The 23,957-nt window shown below is 39.9% G+C and overlaps 1 protein-coding gene across 2 annotated transcripts in view; it reads right to left on the bottom strand.

Moving 5' to 3' along the window:
* LOC124146536 (universal stress protein PHOS32-like) overlaps positions 1 to 23,957 on the bottom strand; it is a 63,135-nt gene that overhangs the window by 33,305 nt on the left and 5,873 nt on the right. Inside the window, exon 2 of one of the 2 annotated variants that reach the window (XM_046516853.2) lies at positions 8,121 to 8,378. In XM_046516853.2, coding sequence (XP_046372809.1) covers positions 8,121 to 8,184 — 64 coding nt within the window. In that variant the 5' untranslated portion in view covers positions 8,185 to 8,378. The remainder of the gene's footprint in view (positions 1 to 8,120; positions 8,379 to 23,957) is intronic. The other variant, XM_046516854.2, reaches the window with a different exon arrangement.

Below are 23,957 nucleotides of genomic sequence, written 5' to 3' on the forward strand. Positions count from 1 at the left end.
TGTTTGTTTGTTTGTTTGTTTGTTGTTTAACGCCAGTTTTTTCCAACGGCGGTCTGAAAATAATCAAATCTGGACGAGACAATCCAGTGGTTGATATTATGACCAACGATCCGAGCCGTCAGGGTACGATGACACTCCATCAAACAAGCCACGGAGGCTGATCACCCGATCCAGTAGGTCAGCTTACTAGGGACCTATAGTTCTTCCCGGGAAATTAACGGGTAGACAAGCAGTAATTACTGGGGACCAATAATTCTACCCGGGAACCTAAACGGGTAGACAAGCAGGTGTAACTTGGGATCTTGTCTACCCATGGATTCCACCGGTTGGACAAGCATGGGTTCCTGGCGACCCATTCTACCCAGTAACCCCCGAAGGTAGACATGGGTCACTGGGAACTATTCTAAGTGGGAATCCCAACGGATAGACGTTCATTTCGTACTAGGAGCCTATTCTTACCGGGAATCCCCACGGGTTGACAAGCCTTGGGTACTAGAAGCCTATTCTTAGCGGGAATCCCAACGGGTTGACAAGCCTTGGGTACTAGGAGCCTATTCTTAGCGGGAATCCCCACGGGTTGACAAGCCTTGGGTACTAGGAGCCTATTCTTAGCGGGAATCCCAACGGGTTGACAAGCCTTGGGTACTAGGAGCCTATTCTATTCAGGAATCCCCACGGGTTGACAAGCCTTGGGTACTAGGAACCTATTCTTACCGGGAATCCCCACGGGTTGACAAGCCTTGGGTACTAGGAGCCTATTCTTAGCGGGAATCCCCACGGGTTGACAAGCCTTGGGTACTGGAGACCTATTCTATTCAGGAATCCCAACGGGTTGACAAGCTTTGGGTACTAGGAGCCTATTCTTAGCGGGAATCCCAACGGGTTGACAAGCCTTGGGTACTGGAGACCTATTCTATTCAGGAATCCCAACGGGTTGACAAGCCTTGGGTACTGGAGACCTATTCTATTCAGGAATCCCAACGGGTTGACAAGCCTTGGGTACTGGAGACCTATTCTATTCAGGAATCCCAACGGGTTGACAAGCCTACGGTACTGGAGACCTATTCTATTCAGGAATCCCAACGGGTTGACAAGACTTGGGTACTGGAGACCTATTCTTTTCAGGAATCTCAACGAGTAGACAAGTCTGGGGAACTGGAAACCTATTTTATTCCGAAGATCCAACAGGGTTCTTGGTCTTGAGGCCATTTCAAATGCCAAATTTGCTCAACATTTTAATCCTGAAAGTTTCTGGAATTTTGCGACAACAGACAGAATCTGTCTTTGAAAATATGGCCATATGAGTAATACAGGAAAATTAAATGAATGTCGAAAGGCGAGTTCCTATTTGAAATTTGACCCTCAATGTTTGTCAGAGTGTCTAAGGTTATATAAGACAGATGCCACTTTTGCCTCAGAGCGAGAGATGAATCCGCCCACGTTAACCAAGGCAGTTTGACAGCAGACATTATTACCCACACGTTCTGTGTAAGACGTGATCCTCTCCCCCGACACTCCGCGTTACATAACACCTGATGGATCCTCGGGAGGGTAAGCCACGCGGCCCGGGGGTAAAGGTTACATAAACAAGTTGACATGGGGGTCATGCTGATTGTAACACGTCCCCCTGTCAGCTGGGTGAGCGAGGGGTGAGGAGGGGTTTACACCTCAGTCGGCAGAATTACAACGACATCACCGAGACGGTCAGTCATTACCCTTGACGGATTACGGTGCTAGATTTGCCAAGGCCCGGTCGATAGAGGGTTCTTGAAATAGAAGTTAATAACAGCTGAAGCGAAATTGGGTTTAACGTTGCGATAAGATTATTGCACTTATATAGCGACGTGCATGCACGTGTGTGCATGTGTGTGCGTGTGTGTTTGTACTTGTTCGGACTAGTACTAAAGCCGTTTTTCAGTGCTAGCCCCCGAAAAACCATGACGCCGTTTAACATGAAGAGCCCACTCAGACTCATTATAGTGTCTCCGAGCCGACCAATCCTTGTTTTATCCCCTTAATGCCGAGCGTAATAATTATTTATGTCGTGCGTTGGGCGTTAACAGCTATTTGACGACTTTCTGTTGCAATATTGCACTGCGGGGAATCTTTAGGGGTTGAAATCTGGGTCTTGGACATGATTAACGAGCGTTTCGACCAAACTTCCAAAAACACTGGACTAAAAAGATCACGAAACAGTTTCTAAGTTTATTTGTTTGAAGTAGATCTTTATATAGACAGCAGCAGTTTGAAATAAATGGTTTACAGAACAATAAGTGTTATCTATGAGCTATATCTAAGTTGGACCTGGATATTTCGATGTCGGTTATTTCGAATGTACTGATATATATCGAACTATTTGGTTTAAAAAATATCTATAACAAAATGGCGTAAACATCTTGTCGAGCAACTTAAATCGTTTTGTTTCACTTACATGGAACCTGCCCCATGTTTTTTTACTTATGTCTACTCACAATACTTTATTTGTAAGTAAACATTACCATTACAATTGGATTAAAACAAACATGTAAATTGATTAAATTGCTCTGTAGTTTTACAGCAATGTTAGATGTGTTGAGAAAGGTACGAGATATACTTGCGCTTCTCAAAACTGTTAATGTGGAAATACCAACTTCGAGATAAAGGTACAAAATTGTATAATAGTAAAGTCAAAGTTGGACCCAGTCCGAGGATCGCGCGAGGATGTATTTTTATCTTGTTCTTCAAACCGGCGGTATAATAGATCTATTGTATTCTATCTATCATTTTAGATGACTATCTTAATACATTGATTGGCACGCGTGTCAAAACCAAAATATGTCCAGATTGTAACTATGGCGTGATGAACGACGGTCTGTCAACAAGATGTGTACATGTAGGTGGTCATAGAAAGACCTACCACTTTGACATGCTGGCTAATTGCTCTAGGCGGTCAGTGTCGCCCGTCATCACTATAGCTGATTTTGTTTCTCTGCATATATACTCTGATGTAACTAAACGCCACCTCTTCGTGTGTCTAAAAAAAGCTTATCATGTTAGAGAGTGAGTATAGTTTTACGCAGTTTTCAGCAATATTCCAGCAATATCACGGCGGGGGACACCAGAAATGGGTTTCACGCATTGTTCCCATTGGGGAATCGAACCCGGGTCTTCGGCTTGACGAGCGCACGCTTTAACAACAAGGCTAACATTCTTAACAGCGGATAGTAAGTGGCTTATCTTTATTACGTGTAATTGAGAAAACATGATTGTTTTACCAAGAGTACAGATTATCACCTTTCGTTCGGGGTGCAGAAGGATTGCTTTCGATGTACATTGCCGGGCAAAAGAAAGTATACACTTGAAAATTGGATTTGACCAAAAATGTTACAAACCTTATCACAACGTTACAAGGGTGAAAACAGGCACCGAACCACTACAAACTTAAGACCCCAAACCCAACTATCACACCCGTATCAAATACGTCACTGTCGAATAACTATTTCTCGTTCAACATTTAGTCGTCTTCAAATGGTTGTATAACGTCTTTTGTTTGGCAGTTGGTTTCATTTAAACTCTCGACTTTCTTTGAAAACAAATTTGATCAAACAAAAATGGTACTCTTGTAAGAATAACCTGCAGCCGAAAAATGAACTAAATCTTGGCAAAGGCCATGACAGCGCATGTTCTATGATTCATAAGTGTATCTCCGGATTTCACTTCCGCTTCAGTGAATGACATGTGCCAGTTGAAGCGTTTCAGTCCTTGACATTAATGTTGGAATTTACAGCATCATGTCAGCATAGCGTGTCGACATCTGCTAACTGAGGCTAAATAAGATGATAGCATTCAACCTGAGCAAGCTATTTTTACAGTTCTTATATTATTTAGTTCTTATTCAGCTGGGGATATTTCCTTAAAAATGTGCATTAATGTATGCTAATTTAATATCTCCGTTTCAATATGTATGATCGTAGATATACTTGGTTGACACTTCTAAATTTTACAGTTGGTATTTTACATCAATATTAGTCGGTAACTCGAAGGGGCATGGTGGCCTAGTGGTCGAAGGCGTTGTTCAGAATGGGTTCGAATCCAAGATTCGCTCTCATTATGATCATATTAGTTTGTCAGAGCCGTAACCGTGGAAACCTAAGTGAGTGGGTGAGTGAGTATGGTTTTACGCCGCTTTGAGCAATATTCCAGCAATATCACGGCGGGAGACACCAGAAATGGACTTCACACATTGTACCCATGTCGGGAATAGAACCCGGGTCTTCGGCGTGACGAGCGAACGCTTTAACCATTAGGCTACCCGACACCCCTGGTAACCTAAGACCTGCATCACTTTGGGTTTTCCTCCCACGTGCAGCTGCCACGTCGTGTTTCAACTGAAGCATAATTAAACGGTGTTGGGGACTTTAAATCCAACTCACTTTAACTCAAAGTGGAAGGAACTTGAATTACAGTTTGTCGACACACAGGTAGATAGAGATTGGCATTGGGGCAGGTAAAACCATGCAGATACCTCGATAATCAGCGATTCGGGAAAACAAGTTTGAGTGTATCAACTGTTTTTTGTCTTATGACCTTGAAACTGCTTTAAAACGAGGTCTGTATGGTGTCCCGTGTCGCTACAAAGAAGGACAAGGTGACCGCTCTCAATGAGTCACAGCGGAGAATGTATTACACACGTCCACTAGTCTGTCACCTGGTAAATGTGTATACATTTAGCAGAAGTGTCATCACTGACTATGTAGACACATTCAACATAAAGAAACGTCCATGCATTGGTTTGTTTGTTTGTTTGTTGTTCAACGCTGCACTCGGCAATATTCCAGCTGTATGACGCTGTCTGTAAATACTCGAGTCTGGACTAGACAATCCAGTGATTGACATCATGAGCATCGATCTACGCAATTGGAATACGATAACATGCATCAACCATGTCATCGAGTCTGACCACCTGATCCTGTTAGTCGCCTCTTACGACAAGCATGGTCACTTCACATGCATTTGTACATAGATTGATTCGAAATTATGGCTGAAACTGGTTGCATACAAATGGCTTTCTAACCTTGAAGTATAAAACTAGGCCTCAATAACTGGTGTATCCAACGCTCCTATATAATACACGTATCTGCTTTCAAGAAGAGGAAATTCGAACTCTAGAGTCTAGAATACAAGTTTACGGCGAAAGTCACCTTGCCGCTTGTAAGATAATGAGGCAATGAAATAAGACCATTGTCAAAGTAGGGGGTAAGACAACACGAGCAGGGAGGGAACTGACAGTTCACAATGCAACATTAAGCCCATGAAACAAGCCGTACAATATGTTCTTATTTCATTTAGATTTAATTATTTAACAGTGCCACATTCAAATTATGCTTTTTAATTTAATGACATCTGAATAGTATGGCACCACAGAAGTGACATTGTCGCGTTGTCGCCCTTACAAACACACTCAAAATATATCATAATTAACCGTAGCGCGACATGCGAGAGCGACACAAGGTGAAAATGTCTGTTTTAGGATTCCATACAATAATTAGTTGTTGCTGTTGTTGAAGAAAATACCATTTTGCTAAAGTGAGTCACTGCGTCTTCGTGTTGTCCAGATGTCAAGGTCAAGCAAGCAAATATCCCTCACTGACAGAAATGGATTAGAAAAATCCTATCATACCCATCAGACCCACTTTGTAGTCTTTTACCGTTACACAATGGCGGTCATAAATATAACGGGATATTTCCTACCATTTTCACATATGTACATCTTAGTGAGAAATCTGCTTTTTCACATGTTGAGTTGCATTTACGATTGGGAAATTGTATTGAGTTTAACCAAATTATTTGGAATACGACATTTCTTTTGTGCATTATTGTCAAACCACAGCGGTATTCTAAATGTTCTTACGAAGAACATACATATGCATACTTCTTAGAATCAATTGGGAACATTCAAATACCGCGTAGTGTAATATTGTGTTCACAATAAACTGCGCTGTGCAACAATGTACAATATACTGCGATGTTAAATATTTTATTCACAACATACCGTGCTGTGCAATATTATATTCACAATATACTTGCCTGTGTAATATTGTGTCACCATATTCCACTGCTATAGTCACGAACGGATTTACCAGGGTTTATCAATTTGTGCTGAAGATTCGCGAATATGTTGTTGTTGGGTTCCAGGCATGTTTGTTTGTTTGTTGTATTTGTGTGTTTGCTGTTTAACGTTCAGCAATATTCCAGAAAGATGACAGCGATCTGTAAAAAAATCGAGTTCGGACCAGACAATCCAGTGATTGACATAATAAGCCTCGATCCACGCAATTGGGATACGATGACATGCACCAACCAAATCATCGAGTCTGACCACCCGATCCCGTTAGTCGCCTCTTGCGACAAGCATAGTCGCCCCTTATGGGTTGCTAAAGACCTATTTTACCCCGTATCTTCACGGGTCCAGGCATGAAGTAATTGACCTCATGTTGACGACATGTAACACACTTTACATAGTGGGATAGCTCTGTACATGCTCTGTTCGCTGATACTTATCATAATGAGAGATTACAGTTTGAAACAAAACTGAGACAATTGTACGCAAGTCTTGAATTTCAAACAGTCGTATTTATCTTGTTTCTCTAGTTCACGTGACTATCATATTACACAACAATATACTTATATAAATATTGCTCAATATCAGATTGTAGATCCATTAACCACAAAATGTTTTCTCTCAAATATTCGGCTGTCCTGCTGTTGGAACTACACGCGGAAGAATCGGTCGTAATGCGGTTTACATGTAGATGATGCAATATCACTATTCCATTGTTGCCCGAGGTATTACGTAGGTAGCGGAAGAAGCCGAGTGGATCCGAATGGTATAACTAACTGTTGTGACGTGAACAGTGGTGTGGGTGTTGGTGTGGGGGATGGGTGTGGGGGGTGGGGTGGGTGTGGGTGTGAAAGGGGGGAGGGGAGGGGGGCAGTCTTCCACGAGGGAATGCTTAGGGGAACTTGTGAGGGGACACTAGAACTTTCAAATTTATATTAGTAAACAAAATAAGATTATATGTGTTCAAAAGGTACATGATAACTTTCTACGTATCTTATCTCTACCTTGCCTTCTTTTTCATTTGCGAGTTGTAGATTTATGAAAAATGTATCTGACACAGATGTATGGTAATAATGAGTGACACGGGCCAATTGAGGGTGTTTCCGGAAGTGTTTTGACAGACACCTGTCTATCAGCATATCGTAGACTGTATACATACCGCGCCATCGTGTATACACATCTTCACAGTACAGACGTGCTACTACCATAACGATCATGTTTAAGATAGATCCTACCACCAGTAGGTTTCAGACCTATGAGGAATCCGGGAAATAATACAGGTCCCCAGCAATCTATGCTTGTTGTAAAAGGCAACTAAATGGATCTGGTGGTCAGATCTGTGCATGTCATCGTATCCCAATTGCGTGAAACGATGTCATTCAGTGGATTGTCTAGTACAGACTCGGTTATTTACAGACAGCCATTATACAGTTGGAATATTGATGAACGCATCGTTAAGAAACAACACGAAACACAAATCAGGACAGAATATAAGATAATGGCCATTTGGAAACTCGCCAACCTGACGAATGTATTGAGTGAGTGACGTGGGATTTCACATTACATCGGCAATGTTTCAGTATTATAGCATTTCATATGAACTTTTTAGTATTTTTTACATAATCCAGAAAATGTAATTACTACAATAGAATAAAATAAATTTAAGTAAATAAAAGCGACAAAACAATTTCCATCATCATCAGGTATATAAGGACTCTCTGCTAAAAGAGTTGTAAGTTGTACCATACCGAGAAGCATTTGTTTATGAATAACAATTAAATAGTGATCATACTAGGTGTTTGCGAAGAAGTTAGCGCATCGCTTCCCACCAGTGGTGCCCGTTACAAACACATGCAAAGGCAAGTCAAGTGTTCACCGATACAAACACGGAAACATATTAAACACATTAAGTCACAGCTACAAAACATTTCAATTCAATAAAAGTAAAAGAAGGTAAAAGATATCATTAAGAGAATAAGAAATTCAAAGTTATTGCTCGGCAACATTAAGAGCTACTCACAGTGGAACGCGTAGTCACTATGATCACTTAGATCGGCAGCGAACACAACTTTACAGCCGCTCATCTTCAGTTCAGCTCGTATCTGTAAAAGTTGACTTCTCTTCTAGTACACCTGGACAGCACGCTCTGGAATAGGACGCAACAACGACATATAAGAGCGGACTGGCTAGAACTCATCCAGTTGTGACGAGGTCACCGTGTCACTGCAGCTGATAGTTTGTGTTCCTCCGCGGAAGATCTCGGCGCATCTGAAGCAACCTGTCAACAAGACAGAGTGAGTCAGACAAGCACCTGCTGCTGTGAGTTTACGGTATATGTAGCCGACACGTGGATCTGATATATAATAGGGGGTAGAAGATAATATGAGTTAGTCATAATGTTTTACGCCGCAGACAGACACAATTCAGGCTTTTCAGCTGGACAACGTAAATATAGTCCCGTTTGGACCATGCAACCATCGATCCCATTCGTCACCACTCGCCCTTTCCGTAACCTGCAAGAAGTCTTGTCCCCCTATCGATGAATGTATGTACGAGAAAGAAATCAGAATGCGCTTATAACTTTAAGTACTTCGGTCAAAGAATCACCCAGGAAAAATTTGAATTTACATGTCTTGCATTTAAAAATATACCCAAGATACAGTTAACTATCATAATCGCAAAAATTGCCGCGAGAGGGTCACGAGTCGCTATTGGGCTTTTCCCGGAGCAACACGAGTTGGTCACGAGTCGCTATTCGGCTTGTCCCGGAATAACACGAGTTCGTCACGAATGGTTTGACCAATGCCATCGGAGCACGATGACCTGGAACCAATCGTAGATCCTGTCCACCTGACCATCCTATACCCATAGGATCCCACAGGGCTTTTTGTGTGTTTGTTTATTTCTTGTTTGACGCTTTACTCAGCAATGTTCCAGCTATATGACAGAGGTTTGTAAATAATCGAGTCTGGACCAGACAATCCAGAATGATATAAGGCAAGGGTTTCGTTGATGGGATATGTAAAACACTGGTATAAGTTGAGAAGTTGTAAATAAATGCTTTGAGACAGAGAGCATATATATGTACATGTGAGAATGACAAAAGTAATAAGATAGTCCATTTCCGAAACGTTGACATACAGTGAGTGAGTGAGTATGGTTTTACGCCGCTTTTAGCAATATTCCAGCAATATCACGGCGGGGGACACCAGAAATGGGCTTCACACATTGTACCCATGTCGGGAATCGAGCCCGGGTCTTCGGCGTAACGAGCGAACGCTTGAACCACTAGGCTACCCGACCGCCCCCTTTTGACATACAGAAATTCTCTTCCTAATATGTCAGGAGCGGTCGGGTAGCCTAGTGGTTAAAGTGTTCGCTCGCCACGCCGAAGACCCGGGTTCGAATCCCGACATGCGTACAATGTGTGAAGCTCATTTCTGGTGACCCCGCCGTGATATTGCTGGAATATTGCTAAAAGCGGCGTAAAACCATACTCACTCACCTTATATGTAATAGATGTATTACAACCATATTCAGATGTCAGATGCTTGAAGTATCACACGGTGAATTAAAACAAGTGACACTCTCTCTCAATGTGTTTATACAATGAGTCAATACCAGCATAAATATTTGTATAAAGTGTTTTTCTGTCTGCCAGACGGAACGCAACAGTTGTGCGTTTAACTGTTTGCACATATTATATGTTCTATTTCGACGCCTCAATATGATATTAAAAGTTCATTCAAAACACTTTTTGCGACACATTAACTTCCTATAAGTATTTAAAATAATTGAACACTAAATTTTGTCACCTTGATCTGGGAATGTTGTCTTGTTTTTGAAGTTTTTAGTTATGTGTCTGTATTGGTTCTCCGTAGAGTATAAAGGTCAGGATGGGTTTAAGTGCTGTGATGAAGTGTTATTGCAGTAGCATAACTACACAGGAATGCAGTCTTGTTTATAGGCCTAAAGCTGCGGATATCTTCGTCTCAACGCTGGTTGTTTATGGCCTACACACAGTTCAGACAGCGAATACATCATGATGTATAAACACATACAGGTGTACCTGGCATACAGGTGCATCACATTGGCGTACAATACATGTATACAGGTGAACAACACATACAGGTGTACATCACATACAGGTGTACCTCACATACAGGTGTACCTGGCATACAGGTGCATCACATTGGCGTACAATACATGTCATAACATACTGGTGTACATCACATACAGGTGTACCTCACATACAGGTGTACCTCACATACAGACGCATCACACAATACATGTCATCACATACAGGTGTACATCAGGATGTACAGGATGTACGGACATACAGGTGTACAAAGGATACATGCACACTTTGGGAGAGCACGGGTGTCGTACTGACAAACAATGGATCTAAATAAACAAACAAAGGCAAATCTAGAATTCGAACAAACGAGCTTCGGATCCCGGCACACGCAACACTGTACAGAGTAGCTGCAGCGTCCTTGGCGACTTAAGTAGAACCATGGAACACCTCACAATGAAACGTCACTATTAGGTCTCTACAGCACAGGCTTAGCTCACAATAACCGCTAAATTGAGTTCCTTAGGAGGTAATAAAACACCTCAATTGAAAAATCTATATTCTGTGACCGGCACTACAGCCTTACCCACAGGCCTGTCGGAACAGCTACAGTGATTCAGTTAAACCTTGAACTTATATATGTTTTGCGCCGCAGTTAGCACTATTCCAGTCATGTCACGGGGGGGGGGGGGGGGGGGAGGGGGATGGGAGGGGTGGGGAGGTCACAAGAACAGGCATCATTAAACTCCATTACTTCGATATAAAGACGAGGTAGCATTAGGGTTATAATACCAATCGACACAATTGTCTAATCGCGTCACTCCGCTTGTCTCGAAAAACGAATAACTCGATGTGTTTAGGATGGTCCCGAGAACCCAGAAGTTCAAGTTAAAGAATTGACCATGTGTTGTAACTGTGTGTCAGAAGTATATACATAGTATTCAGTCATACATACATGCAGATGTGTATGTACATTAGGTAAACATATACTTGACTGTATATTATATATGGTTTGCAAGAGGACGCATATATTTGTTTTTATAATATATATTATAATAGATATAATTATATGAGGTTGACAGCACAACGTATAAATTGTTCGTGTGGGTGTTAAATGTCCTGTATCACACTTGTTATAGAGTTTTCTTCACATTCCGATTGCTTGAAATTTTTGTATTAGTAAGGTGAGATATATTTACGTCTTTCTGATTCAAATACTGGACACATAGAGCGACGTTCAAACCCCAATGTCGTGTTTCTCCACAAAGAAGATAGATTCAAGTCAGTTGTGGTACTTTTCCCTTCTTCCTGGAAGATAGTGGATATATCCCAAAACAGGTGGTCCCACAGAGCATTCTTAACTTTGTGTAGCAGTAATGAGGGTGCCCACCCCTCCTCCCCTGAATCGGGGCGGTCGGGTAGCCTAGTGGTTAAAGCGTTCGCTCGTCACGCCGAAGACCCGGGTTCGATTCCCGACATGGATACAATGTGTGAAGCCCATTTCTGGTGTCTCCCGCCGTGATATTGCTGGAATATTGCCAAAAGCGGCTTAAAACCAAACTCACTCACTCACTCCTCCCCTGAATCCCGACTACCATGAAATTATTCACTCTGAATCCCATTGTTGACTCCCGGAACAGGAATACCACTTTAACACAAATCTCAAAAACGCATCTCGGAATACACTCTACAAAGGCAGAATGTCAATCACAGACGAAAATCTATTGATCACGTTCCTAGGTCATAAAATGATGCGATTTGAAATTAAATTAGTGAAAACAAATCGAAAGAATATGATATATAATTATTTTTAAATGTTAGAACTGCGAACAAATTACGACTGTATTTGCGTATCGCGTGCAACCCTGATGAGTGCTGAATCCTCTCTAAATACATCCTGAATCCCAGGTACCAAAATGGGATTGGCAGCTTCAGCTACCACGAATTTGTATTCATGAAACGTGTATACTATTAAGTGAATATTACTAATAAACAGATATAGCCTTAACGGTCTCATTTCTAACCATACCATGCAACACGAGATTATGCATTTGCGTCATTGGCGAGGGTTTGAGCGGCGTTGATGGAGCCTGGTGTTTTGAAGACCTCATGGACATCGACGATGACGGAACATCCTGCAGATGGCGCGATCATAGATCGATCGTAGACTCGACTGTGTGTCTATTTACACAGCTATGGTAATCAGCTTGTACTAACATAGCCCAGGTATTCATTACAAGCCTCCGTGATTACATTGTACTGATGACACGAGAGATGGACCAGCTGTCGTAATAGTTGTTATGAAATACCGTTATGCAGTCATGTATAAAATTTATATTATTTTTGTTATAAATAATGTTTTGCCTTCAACCCGATACAAGCGTTTTTGACACGATACATGTGTCTATGACGACGAAGGGTAGAAATTGTTTGAAAAGGTTGCCCATTTATATCTGTGTTTGTTTGTTTGTTGTTTAGCGCCGCACTCAGCAGTATTCCAGCTATATGACGGCAGTCTGTAAATAATCGAGTCTGTACCAGACAATCCAGTGATTGATATGAGCATCGATCTAGTCAGTTGGGATACAGGTATTATAATAATAATATATTTGAAAATATGTATTTTTCATTGAAACAATAATGTTTTTGTTAGTAAATTAATAATATTTATCTGAATGATTTGAGTGATTTCATGAGTGGGTATTGTTTTACGCTGCACACAGCAATATTCCAGCCATATCATATCTGGAGATACCACAATACACACAGTGTACTCATACTGGGGACCGAACCAGCAAAACACAAACACTGTACCCACTGAGCTATCCCCACCTAGCCCTGAAGAGCTATCATTGAATAACAGTTACTTTTCTGTATCTGTTAACGCCCAGGAGTGAGTGAGTGATTAAAGGGATGTTGCTTGACGCAACGCTAATTCATCTATGTGACATAATCGGTAAACCAGTGATTGAAAACAAGAGCACCGACCTACTTCACGATGACACGCAATCAGGATGTTTTTAGTATGACAGCGAGGATAGGGTAACATCCTCGCTTAGCACGCCTTTCTTTTCTTCTCAAGGGGCGGAGGGATAGCCTAGTGGTTAAAGCGTTCGCTTGTCACACCGAAGACCCGGGTTCGATTCCTCACATGGGTACAATGTGTGAAGCTTATTTCTGATGTCCTCCGCCGTGATATTGCTGGAATATTGTTAAAAGCGGCGTAAAACCACACTCACTCACTCACTTATTTCTCCAAAAATAAATATCGATATATTGCACATTTTCAAACCACTAGATCACGAAATGATGGATGCGTGAATTCAGATATTTAAAACTGGATGACTCATTTTTACGGACTCCAGTTTTTCAAAGAACTGAGCGTATAGAACGTGACCATATAAAAATATTTACAAGCACCATGATTAATGTTTATGAAGGGCGATTGGGTAGCCTTGTAGTCAAAGCGTTCGCACGTCACGCCGAAACCCAGGTTCGATTCCCGATATGGGTACAATATGCGAAGCCAGTTTGTTCCCGCCTTCATATTGCCGGAATATTACGGCGTAAAACCATACTCACTCATACATTATTGTGACATAATGTTGATAAAATCCTCGAATAAACGTTTATTAAGTTAAACTAATGGCATATTTATTAATTCATGAGGGGATATTGCCGCAAAGTATTCATTAATCTAGCTCCAAATGTCAGCAAATGACAAATATATTGTTCAAAATCCAATTTTCTGCTTCCAGCAACCGTTCTGGAAATTCCCCCAAATGTAATTGTGTTCCATGCCTTTCCATAAAACCATGTTATCACTATAAACGCATTAGCTGCCCCGGCTCCGTAGTTGGTGCTGTATGACGTCACAGAGGCGGTCGATGTCCGGCGGTATTGCTGTCAGTCTGTTAAGGGGGGGGGGGGGGGGGGGGGGGGGGGGGGGGGGCAGGGGGCTAATATCGGACAACAAAACAGGGTATAATATCAAATGTGGTTTAACGTCGCCTTCAAGGTGATGTCGCTAAAATAGCGATGTGTGTACCTTAGTGGGCGTGCGTGCGTGCGTGCGTGCGTGTGCGTGTGCGTGTGCGTGTGCGTGTGCGTGTAGGGGCTACTTGTACTAGTCCGGTTCTAAAGTGCTATCCCAATGAGATACCATGCAGCAGTTTAATATGGATACTCCACTAAGACACATTAAACTGACAACCGGTCCTTGTTTTGTCCCCCTTATTACAAAACTCCAGACAGGGTAACATCAGGCAAGTGCCATCTTAACATTGATTGCTCCGACGCGACCAGGGATCGACCATCGACAATACGATAGACACATGTTCTATCATAAAAGGCCATAAGTTTAGAGAACTGTTGTTAAATCGGATTATGTCTATTTAACCATCATTCATTTCTGCAACAGTTTGTAAAAAATAAGTCTGGGTAATTTTGTGTAAAAATAAATTGGTTCAATGAAGACTGGGGTTTGAAATGTATTTGCACCCCCACGACCCCACCATGTGTGAAATGTTGTAAATTTGTGCCGAAAAAGATGCAAATTTATTGATTTTCAAAGATAAGCTGTCTAAGATACCCATCAAGTTTAAATCAAAAATATATTTAAAAAATAAAACCATGTGGTAGTATTCTTTGAGTGTCGACTTAAGGCCAGTACAGTTATTTTTTTATTATACAGTAAACAGTATAACGAACTCAAAGAGACCACAAAGTTTAGTTCGTTATAACCATAGTTCGTTATAAGCATATATACAGCAAAATACAGCGAATGGACAGGATAAACATCCATTTCGTTTTGAGCGTGTTCGTTATAAACGTAGTAATAACGCTAACTTAAGATGTTTTTAATTGATAAAATTAACTTAGAGGTATAGTTTCGTTTGCTTCTCAGTTCATTGTTTATCTCAATCAATCCATTGATGCCCTAGACATTAGAACAATGTCTCAGTTCCACACGAATTGCAACCTCCAGCCCAAGACAGTGAGCTCCGGACTATGGGACACAGACCCGTTTACTTTATGCCACTGTTCCCCTATCCTCCTCTTCCTCATCCACCCCCCTCCACACCATCATTAATATTCATCATGGTTATCACCAGAGTCTGGACCTCCTCAGTTTCAGACTTCTGAACCTTCACGTTTCGCTGAGCTCTTGTGCGCCATCTCCTCTCGAATTTGATTGATTGTGAACCATGGCTTGGCGTAATGATATACAACAATGATGTGATAGTGCCCCATCCCTTGCGTATCGTGTGCAGGAGACCTTAAAAGTTCTTCTTAAGAATTTATTAGAGACAAGCGAATGAAATATGTGCTTAAGTAAGTATATCCATCATATCAGATGAAAGAGGGCATCTCACAGCAAAAAAAATGCAGTTTCCGGTATCCGGATACCTGCCAGATACCACCGGACACTTACCCAAAACGCGTCCGGGTATCCGGTGGCAGATACCTTGCCGGATACCAGATCCGTGGTATCCGGCATGGACACCTCACCTGAAAGTATGCCACCTGGAATCCGGGTATCCGGCACCGGATACCTCACCGGATACCTCAATCTGGGTGTCCAAGGATCCCCACCGGATACCAAGAATCCGGCACCGGATACCTCATTCTGAGTTTCCAAAAACATGTCACAATTTGGGGGTGCATTTTGTTCAATTAAGTGTGAAACACCTAAATATATATTGGAAACTAACCATGAAAATTGAACATTGCTGAAGGTATCCGGCAGGTATCCGGCAGGTATCCGGATGCAAATTTTCGAGAAGTCTTATTTCTGGTAAATAATGTTAGCCTGGGCATATCAGATAGCTGTAGTAATATTCTGTGTCATTTTAGTTGTAAATATCCCCTTAAAGTTGAGATCTATGGGCATGTACTTTTGGAGAAGACAATTTTTTTCAATTTCATCTATAATTCTTTTTAGATGTTAAGCTGTTTAATGAACAAACATCAGTTCTAATACATGTATGATGATATCCTTTAATTTCATGTTCAGACTTCCAGATTATTCTGAGTGAAAGTATAAACTCATCGACTGTGTGCTCACTTGGGCCTTTGGTCCTAGTGAGATGATAATATGATTATTTGTAAAGGTACAAGTACTTGTTATGAGCATACCAGCTTCATTTAAGTTTGAAACACAATATGCCTCACTCTGAGGGTGACATGTACCAGATTTCATCACACTACAGAGAGCTGTTCCTCAGTTACTGTGAATATTTTTACTGAAAGACATTGAAAGCTAATTTGACCTTCAATATCAGTTGCGACTATTTCAAAAACAATTGTAAAGTGCTTCATTCAGTGTAATATTGACAAACATATGACAATGATATACAACTATGTGTATAAGAGTTATTAAGACTTCTGCGGGAAAAGGCACATTAGAGAACAAGAGTCATCAGAAAGATGGCATATCCCCCCGGCAGCTGTCTGTAAAGTAACCACTAGTGCATTTCTGTATGTAATGAGTCAACAGTTGAATGTTCTTTAAGAAGCATACATTGTTTACCCACAAAAGATCCACCATGGTCGCATCCATATGAAAGCCAAGTTTTGATCAAATACATTGAATGTTTTTCGAATTCTGCCCCAGAAATGAACCTCATCCCCAATTGAGTATAGGTCCAACTTGATCCCATTAAAAAAAAAAAAAAAAAAAATTAGAAAAATCCCAAAATTTGAAAGGCACCACTTCAGTATGTGCATGATAGCTTTGCCAAGCTCGATCAAATACACTGAATGGTTTTCGAATTCTGCCCCGGAAACGAACCCCATCCCCAATTGAGTCTATGTCCAACTTCATTCCATAAAAATTTAAAAAAATAAAAATTAGAAAAATCCCAAAATATCAAAAGGCACCACTTTAGTATGTGCCTGATAAGAGTTGCCAAGTTTTGATCAAATACACTGAATGGTTTGGGAATCCTGCCCCGGAAAAGGAAATGATTACGGACGGACAGACGGACAGACAGGCTGATCACTATATCCCCCGTATTATATGCCGGGGGATAAAAAGTAAGTGTATGACCTGTTGCCAACTTCTATCCCTGCCCTAAGGAAGAGTTTGGCCATTAACAATTTTTTTGTCTGGCTGTGACATTGACCTTTGACATAGCAGATCAATGTGTTATTCCAAAGATGTCCAAGCAATGCATGGTTTTATACGATAACTGTGGCTATCAAACTGAGGCAAAATATTGGAAAATCCCCATTTACACAGCTGGCTAAAGAAACAAACAACAAACAAATTATCAATTTCTTTTATTTATATGCATATATCACACATTGAACAGTGTTCATATAATGTATGCACTTTCCTCCTATTCTTCAATACTCATAACAGAGCGGGATAACTGTTCACTTGAAAGCATCAGCAGACCATGCTCACCAGTTCAGAGTTACTTGCCCTCAAACATCCTTTTCCTTCTATATTGCCATGGAAAAACAGGAACCAGGATGAGGGGAGGCCAGATGGGCTCTATCCCTGTTGCATTGTGTTAGTAGAATTGTGAACATTTTATTTGGTGTTTGGGTCCACATTTATAGACAAGCAGTCGCAAACATCATTCCTTTCAAGTGATTACCACATGGCCAAAGACAATAATTTCTTCAACGTCCTTGAAGGATCCCACTCCGACTTGGCATTGGTTGGTCTTCTCACATTTGCCTGACCACCCTTTGTGAGTGTGTCCCAGTGTCAATTGGCATATAACTTCTCGGTAGGCTCCCATTGAAATAACAGGACTCTCCTCATCGCTGTCTGCCAATCACTTCGGATATCTGGAAGGGTCCTTCCAGACTGTCAACCTGTCATCCGGGTATCTCAAGCTGGACTTCAGTTTCTGCAAAATTATGTATAAAGATTGTAGCAAAAGAAAAGAATTGTTGCAACATGTACTTACAGATAAAAGGCACCAAATTCACTTAATTTATCATCTTTGAGTTTTGTTATATACCAAACATTTGAGATATATATTGTTCCATGCTGATGAGTTGAAACAATCATTAACTGACATCTCTTAAAAATGTTCCTAGCAACCTATGCTTGCCATACAAGCCAAAGTAATAGATGAGGTAGCAAGTGGGCTCATTGAAAGCTCGTAATCGTACCCAATAACATGGGATGTTGTCCATAACAGTCATCATCGGTGCGTCTGGATCGAGCTCATAACATTAATCTCTGGTTTGTCTAGTTGAGATTTGAGATTTGATTAATTTATAATCCTTGTCATTTAGCCGAACTGTTGCTGGATGTGGTGTTAAATGAGTGAATTGGGTTTAACGCCTCTTTGAACAGTATTCCAGTTATATCACGGCATGTAAGCTTGATGTGGGAAGAAAGCCCGAAGTGATGCAGGTCTTACATGTTTACCACTTTGATGAAACCCACAAGCAAGTGTATGATGCTACCCTCGATTCAAACCCACGACCATCGGTTTCTGTCAAGCCCAAGAGATGCAACTATGCACAGCAAGTTGTAGTGCCTTTGATAATTAGGCCATCCATGCCAACAGGTGATAAAGAACAAGCAAACTGAAGAAATATTTGCAGAATAGCTACATGAACATGATGAACCAAACAGAATAATTTCAAATATTTACCACTCACTGCTACTCTTCTCTTGTTCCTCATTGCTTCCCTTTTTCCATTGATGCTGTGCAGATGACCGACTCATTCATTCATCCAGACATTCTGCAAACATAAGTAGCATTCACATTAGAGAAATGTCCAAACTGTACATGCTGTACATTGAATTCAATTGAAAAGGCCCCAGTTGAGTTTCCAACTTAGAACTGTCCTTATTAAAATATTTCATCCCAAACATTCAGAGATAAAACATAAACCCATATTTAACAACTGTCAAACAATTATTTGACAACAAAGCCAGGGTCATTCAACATACACTTTACATAAGGAATCACTTGTTGCAAAAAAGATCCTCGCCAAGGTCAGAGTCATTCCATGAAATATTGAATGATTAAGTTATGAAGCTTATACAAAACAAGGACATAACAGTGTAATTATAACAATATCCTAAGCGTAAAAAAAATAAAGTCTTTGGTGGCCATTATTGTAAATTATAATCTGTATTAGCATCCCACGAAAGTTAAGAGTTAATAATCGTTCCTAGATCTTGGTACTTTTCTTCATTATCTATAAAAAAGCGGATCTAATTTGGATCATCTTGTTTTGACCACAAATCCATTACGCCTCTTATGCTAACAAACAGTTGACCATAATACTAAAAAAAGGACCCTTGGCGTTTACGGTAAAGTATGTAGAGCAGGAAAATATCTACATCAATCCGTTCCATAAGATCTCTGCACAGAAATCATAAGGCCTCGAAGCCCTGCTACGTACCTGGCAATGCCAATCGCCTTTCCAAATACTGTTGACTTCCGCGTTGTGGATGGCTGAGAGGAACTTCGGCCGGCATTTCCGTGGTGGAGGTGAATGAGAACAATGTATCGATACACGAGGTAAGCTTATCGTAATCAAGAATCACAGTGTATATCGATACACGAGGTTTGTTTACATCCATGTTCTAAAATGGCGCCCTGGACCGTAGGGGAATATGGGTAAAATGGCTTGTTCCGGGTTAACACTAAGCTGGGCCCCGTCTCTAATATCACATTATAGTTTGGCGCAAGTTGACGACGCGCATAGGGAGCCGGGAACCAGGTTAACACGACATAAGCTGGTTCCCGGCTCTCTATGCGCGTCGTCAACTTGCGCCAAGTTATATTAGAGACGAGGCCCAGCTTATACACTGAACACGATCGGTCATTTCGTCAAAACTGGCCAAATATTGAGATTGCAGCTGAGGTCATGCTGGCAGCTGAAGTGACACATTAAGGTAAGGAATATGTGAATATTACAATGATCACGTATTAAAGTAATTTACCACATGTAAGCCTGTCACATGTGACACATTAACTTTTATAGCCAACATGTAAGTAAATGTATAATTATATTTTTATATGACAAGTAGCCTGTCTATCATATGTTAGTATTTGCTTATGTATATAATGTAGAAATATGTTTACTTTAACTGGATAATTTGTATGCTAATGTGACTCACTGTCTTATTTCATATACTCCCTGTACTCTGTGAGAATGATTAATAGCCTCAACATATTTTTCCAGATGTGAAGAATCAAGAACAGCTTTAATTACAGGGAAGTTTTGCATCAGAGATCGTCGTGAAGTGGAAGAAAAGACATTTTAAGGGTATGAACATTTTCACTTGAACTAGTTGAACAATAACCATGATGACAACTTTATCATGGGGGAATTTTTGGTGGTGGGGTAGCCTAGCGGTTGAAGCGTTCACTCTTCGTGCTGAAGACCCAGGTTTGATTCCTGCCACATAGCTGCGATATTGCTGAGTGTGGCGTTAAACATCAAACAAAGCTAACAGCCGCATACTTACTCACGTGGGGATTCCAGGTTGAAGTTAGTCCCCATCAACATGATCAACCTATGCTAGTTGTGAGAGATAACTTAATGGATCGGGTGATCAGGCTCCCTGACTTGGTTGATCCATGTCATTGTATCCCAATTGTGTGGATCGATGCTCATGATGTCAATCACTGGATAGACTGGTCCAGACTTGATTATTTACAGACCGCCTTCATATAGCTGGAATATGGCTGAGTACAGAGTTAAAAAACCAACACCAACATGATTCTACAACCTGCTCTTGTGGATACCATTTTGAAGATCCTACACATAACTTCTTTTGGGTCTTAACTATTGCAATATGTTCTACTACATGTGTTTTAAACATATATTTTTTTTATAGTGAACTGGATTTGCAAACAAGCCGATGGCTTATCTAAATGATGCTGAAATACAAAATAAGTATTAATAAAATACTAATTCTATACTATTGCAAACTATCAGTTGAGCAATAATGTAATCATCTGATTATAAGTAGATAATGAAGGAGAAGTCCATATTGATTAAATCTACCAGATTCTGAGATAAATGCACTTATTGATTGATTTATTTCAATGTTTTCCTGTACATAATTTTCAACAATTCCATATAAAGCTTTCTTATATCATATCCATGCTGTATAATAATACCTATTATTTCTAATAATAGCATAATTTGGACACACAAATAAGTAATGAATGGTATTTTTATAACAGGTCCCACACATGCGGGATAGGTCATTTGACATGAATCAGTTTTATGTGAATTTAAATCACTACAAGCTGATCTGAGTCATGAAAGGATATGCCTTCGATTCTGTGAAAATGGAAATGCTAAAACATCTCCCAATATTAACCATGCTATTACAGAATCTGTTCACTTGTTTTTGTATGTAAAATATTTTTGAACGATTACATCCATCTAATGATTGTTTGTATGTGTGATATGCCAGTAGAGGTATATGTGTACAAGCATGTGCATACACATAAAAAAAATTATGTTTGTTTGGCTAGGTACCAGTATATGAATAGGTTGTTTAGTGCGACTTGTATATTAGCATCATCATAGTTTCAACAGACAGTTTATGTATGTTAAATGTCTTTGTAGGGAGAATTGCATATCAAAACTGTCATTATTTTATTACTTATGAGTAGAACTTTTTAAGTATCTGGCATGATACATTTCCTTGGTCCACAGACACATGTTACCAGTAAACTGACTTGATAAGTAGCATAACAGTCAGTGTGGTTGGAAACTAATTAAGCCGTCACTACTCAATTAAGTAATTAACAGACAATTGCAAGTGATAATACCCACCTGACACTAATTGCCCTGTTAATCCCTAATCCACCATGAGTTGACATTGAGCTCATCTTGCTAATGAGCTGTTGTGAGCGTAACGAGATGATAAACATCAAAGGTGGGGCAGGCTTTGATCAAGTGTTCTGTAGAAGAGATTATGTCACTTGTTTAATGTTTATTTAGGATTAGCTACATCCCTTGATGCGACCAAGACCATACTTGAGATTATCAGACAGTTTGTCTGGATACAGCCTGATGTCTCAACTGTACTTATTGGATTCTGCCTTGTAGCAAACTATGTGTGTGACAAGGACTTTGACCACTCTGTGCAGATGCATAACAATGCATAATGAACTTGGGGTATGATTCAATTATGTCACACAAGTCAAAGATAGGATCCACTGTATTTAGAAACAGACGATAGATGCAATACTGTGTAACTTTATAACAATCAAATGATTTACAATTACCCTTGAAAAGTTCCAAAACCAAATAGAACTACTTAAATTATGATTACACTTGACCAATATATTTGGCAGTTTTTGCCGTTATTGTTAATCTGAATTAAAGATAGGATAAATGATAAAAATATGATAATGCATATCACACACAAGTGTGTATTATACGCAAATAAATAAGTCTTGTATACATTGATTAATTGGAAAGGGTCCTAATTGGGATTGTTCACTAGCCAATATATTAGCAAATATTCCCATGGGCGCTTATTAGAGCGAGGCGCTTATTACGTCAAATACTTTAGTTCTGTTTTTATGTATAAGAACCTATTTTATGCAATTTGCATTGCCTTGTTTACCTTTCCTTATGTTTTGATGTAATGCAAACATTTGAGAAAAATTCAGGTGAGCCTGCCTTATGGCACTACAGGAATTGTTTTCAGAAGATCAATTACAATTTTGTATTTTCTGTACAATTTACTGTTTGCTATGGCTTTTTTACATTGGTTAACATGGTTTGGTTAACAGTTGCTTGATAAATTGTCATTACCTTACTCATTGAGAAACCAAATTTTTACCCTTTGTCAATATATGTGTGTTTCTTATATTTTTAATAACAAGCTTTTAAAGATGTTATAAATTGTTTCAGGCACCTGGATTTCACAATGACACCAGATCAGACAAGTCATACAAAGGACTCTCCCGATGATGAATAATCCTCCCCAGAACAACTAACAGGTTCACCTCAGAAAGTGATGATTCTGAATGAATAATGCCACATCAGTGTGATTCTGTAGGTTGTTTTATTACGACATTAATCAAGTCTAAAGGAATCAATACCACAGCAGTGAGACTGTTTATGTGGTGTACACTGACGCTGACTATACAAATCTGAATGACTTTTGTGGTTTACTGCACAAACATAATTGACTTTAGATATTCTTCTACCTTGAAATTCTTCTGAGATTTGACTAATTTGTTTATTTAGAAAATGGCATTGAAGCATCTGTTTCTGTTTTTGAATGTTCTTGCAAACACCTCTGGTTACTGAACCAATGAAATGTCATAAAATCAATAAATATGATTTTTTATCTTAACAATTTTTTTGTTTTGCTTCTTTAAAGAAATATGATATTGATCATTCATAACATAGGTGCTAACATATATCAAATATACTAATGCCCTGAATGTTTTCCTACAATTAATACAGCTCACTGAATGAAGTTTTTAGTTCCATGTCAGTAGAAAAGTTACATTGATATTTTTATGTACCAGTACTTTATTAGGTGTTTTCTGTGGATGCCATTAGTCTTATGCACCCATTTGGGTTAATGATATTCTGTTTCGAACTTCAATGAAACTCGTCTGTCAAGATGTAACAAGTATTGATACAGTTCCAAAATAAACTTTTAATCTCACCAGGAACAAAGGCCCAAGTGAGTACATAGCCAATGACTTTCATTTTTTTGTCAGAGTAAGTATGGTGTTATGCCACTTTATGAGCAAAATTCAAACAATATCATGATGGGTGACACCAAGCAATGTACCGATGTGGTGAATC

This window comes from Haliotis rufescens, unplaced genomic scaffold, assembly GCF_023055435.1.
Source record: "Haliotis rufescens isolate VD_foot unplaced genomic scaffold, xgHalRufe1.0.p SCAF_23, whole genome shotgun sequence".
In the NCBI taxonomy this organism is placed as follows: domain Eukaryota; kingdom Metazoa; phylum Mollusca; class Gastropoda; order Lepetellida; family Haliotidae; genus Haliotis; species Haliotis rufescens.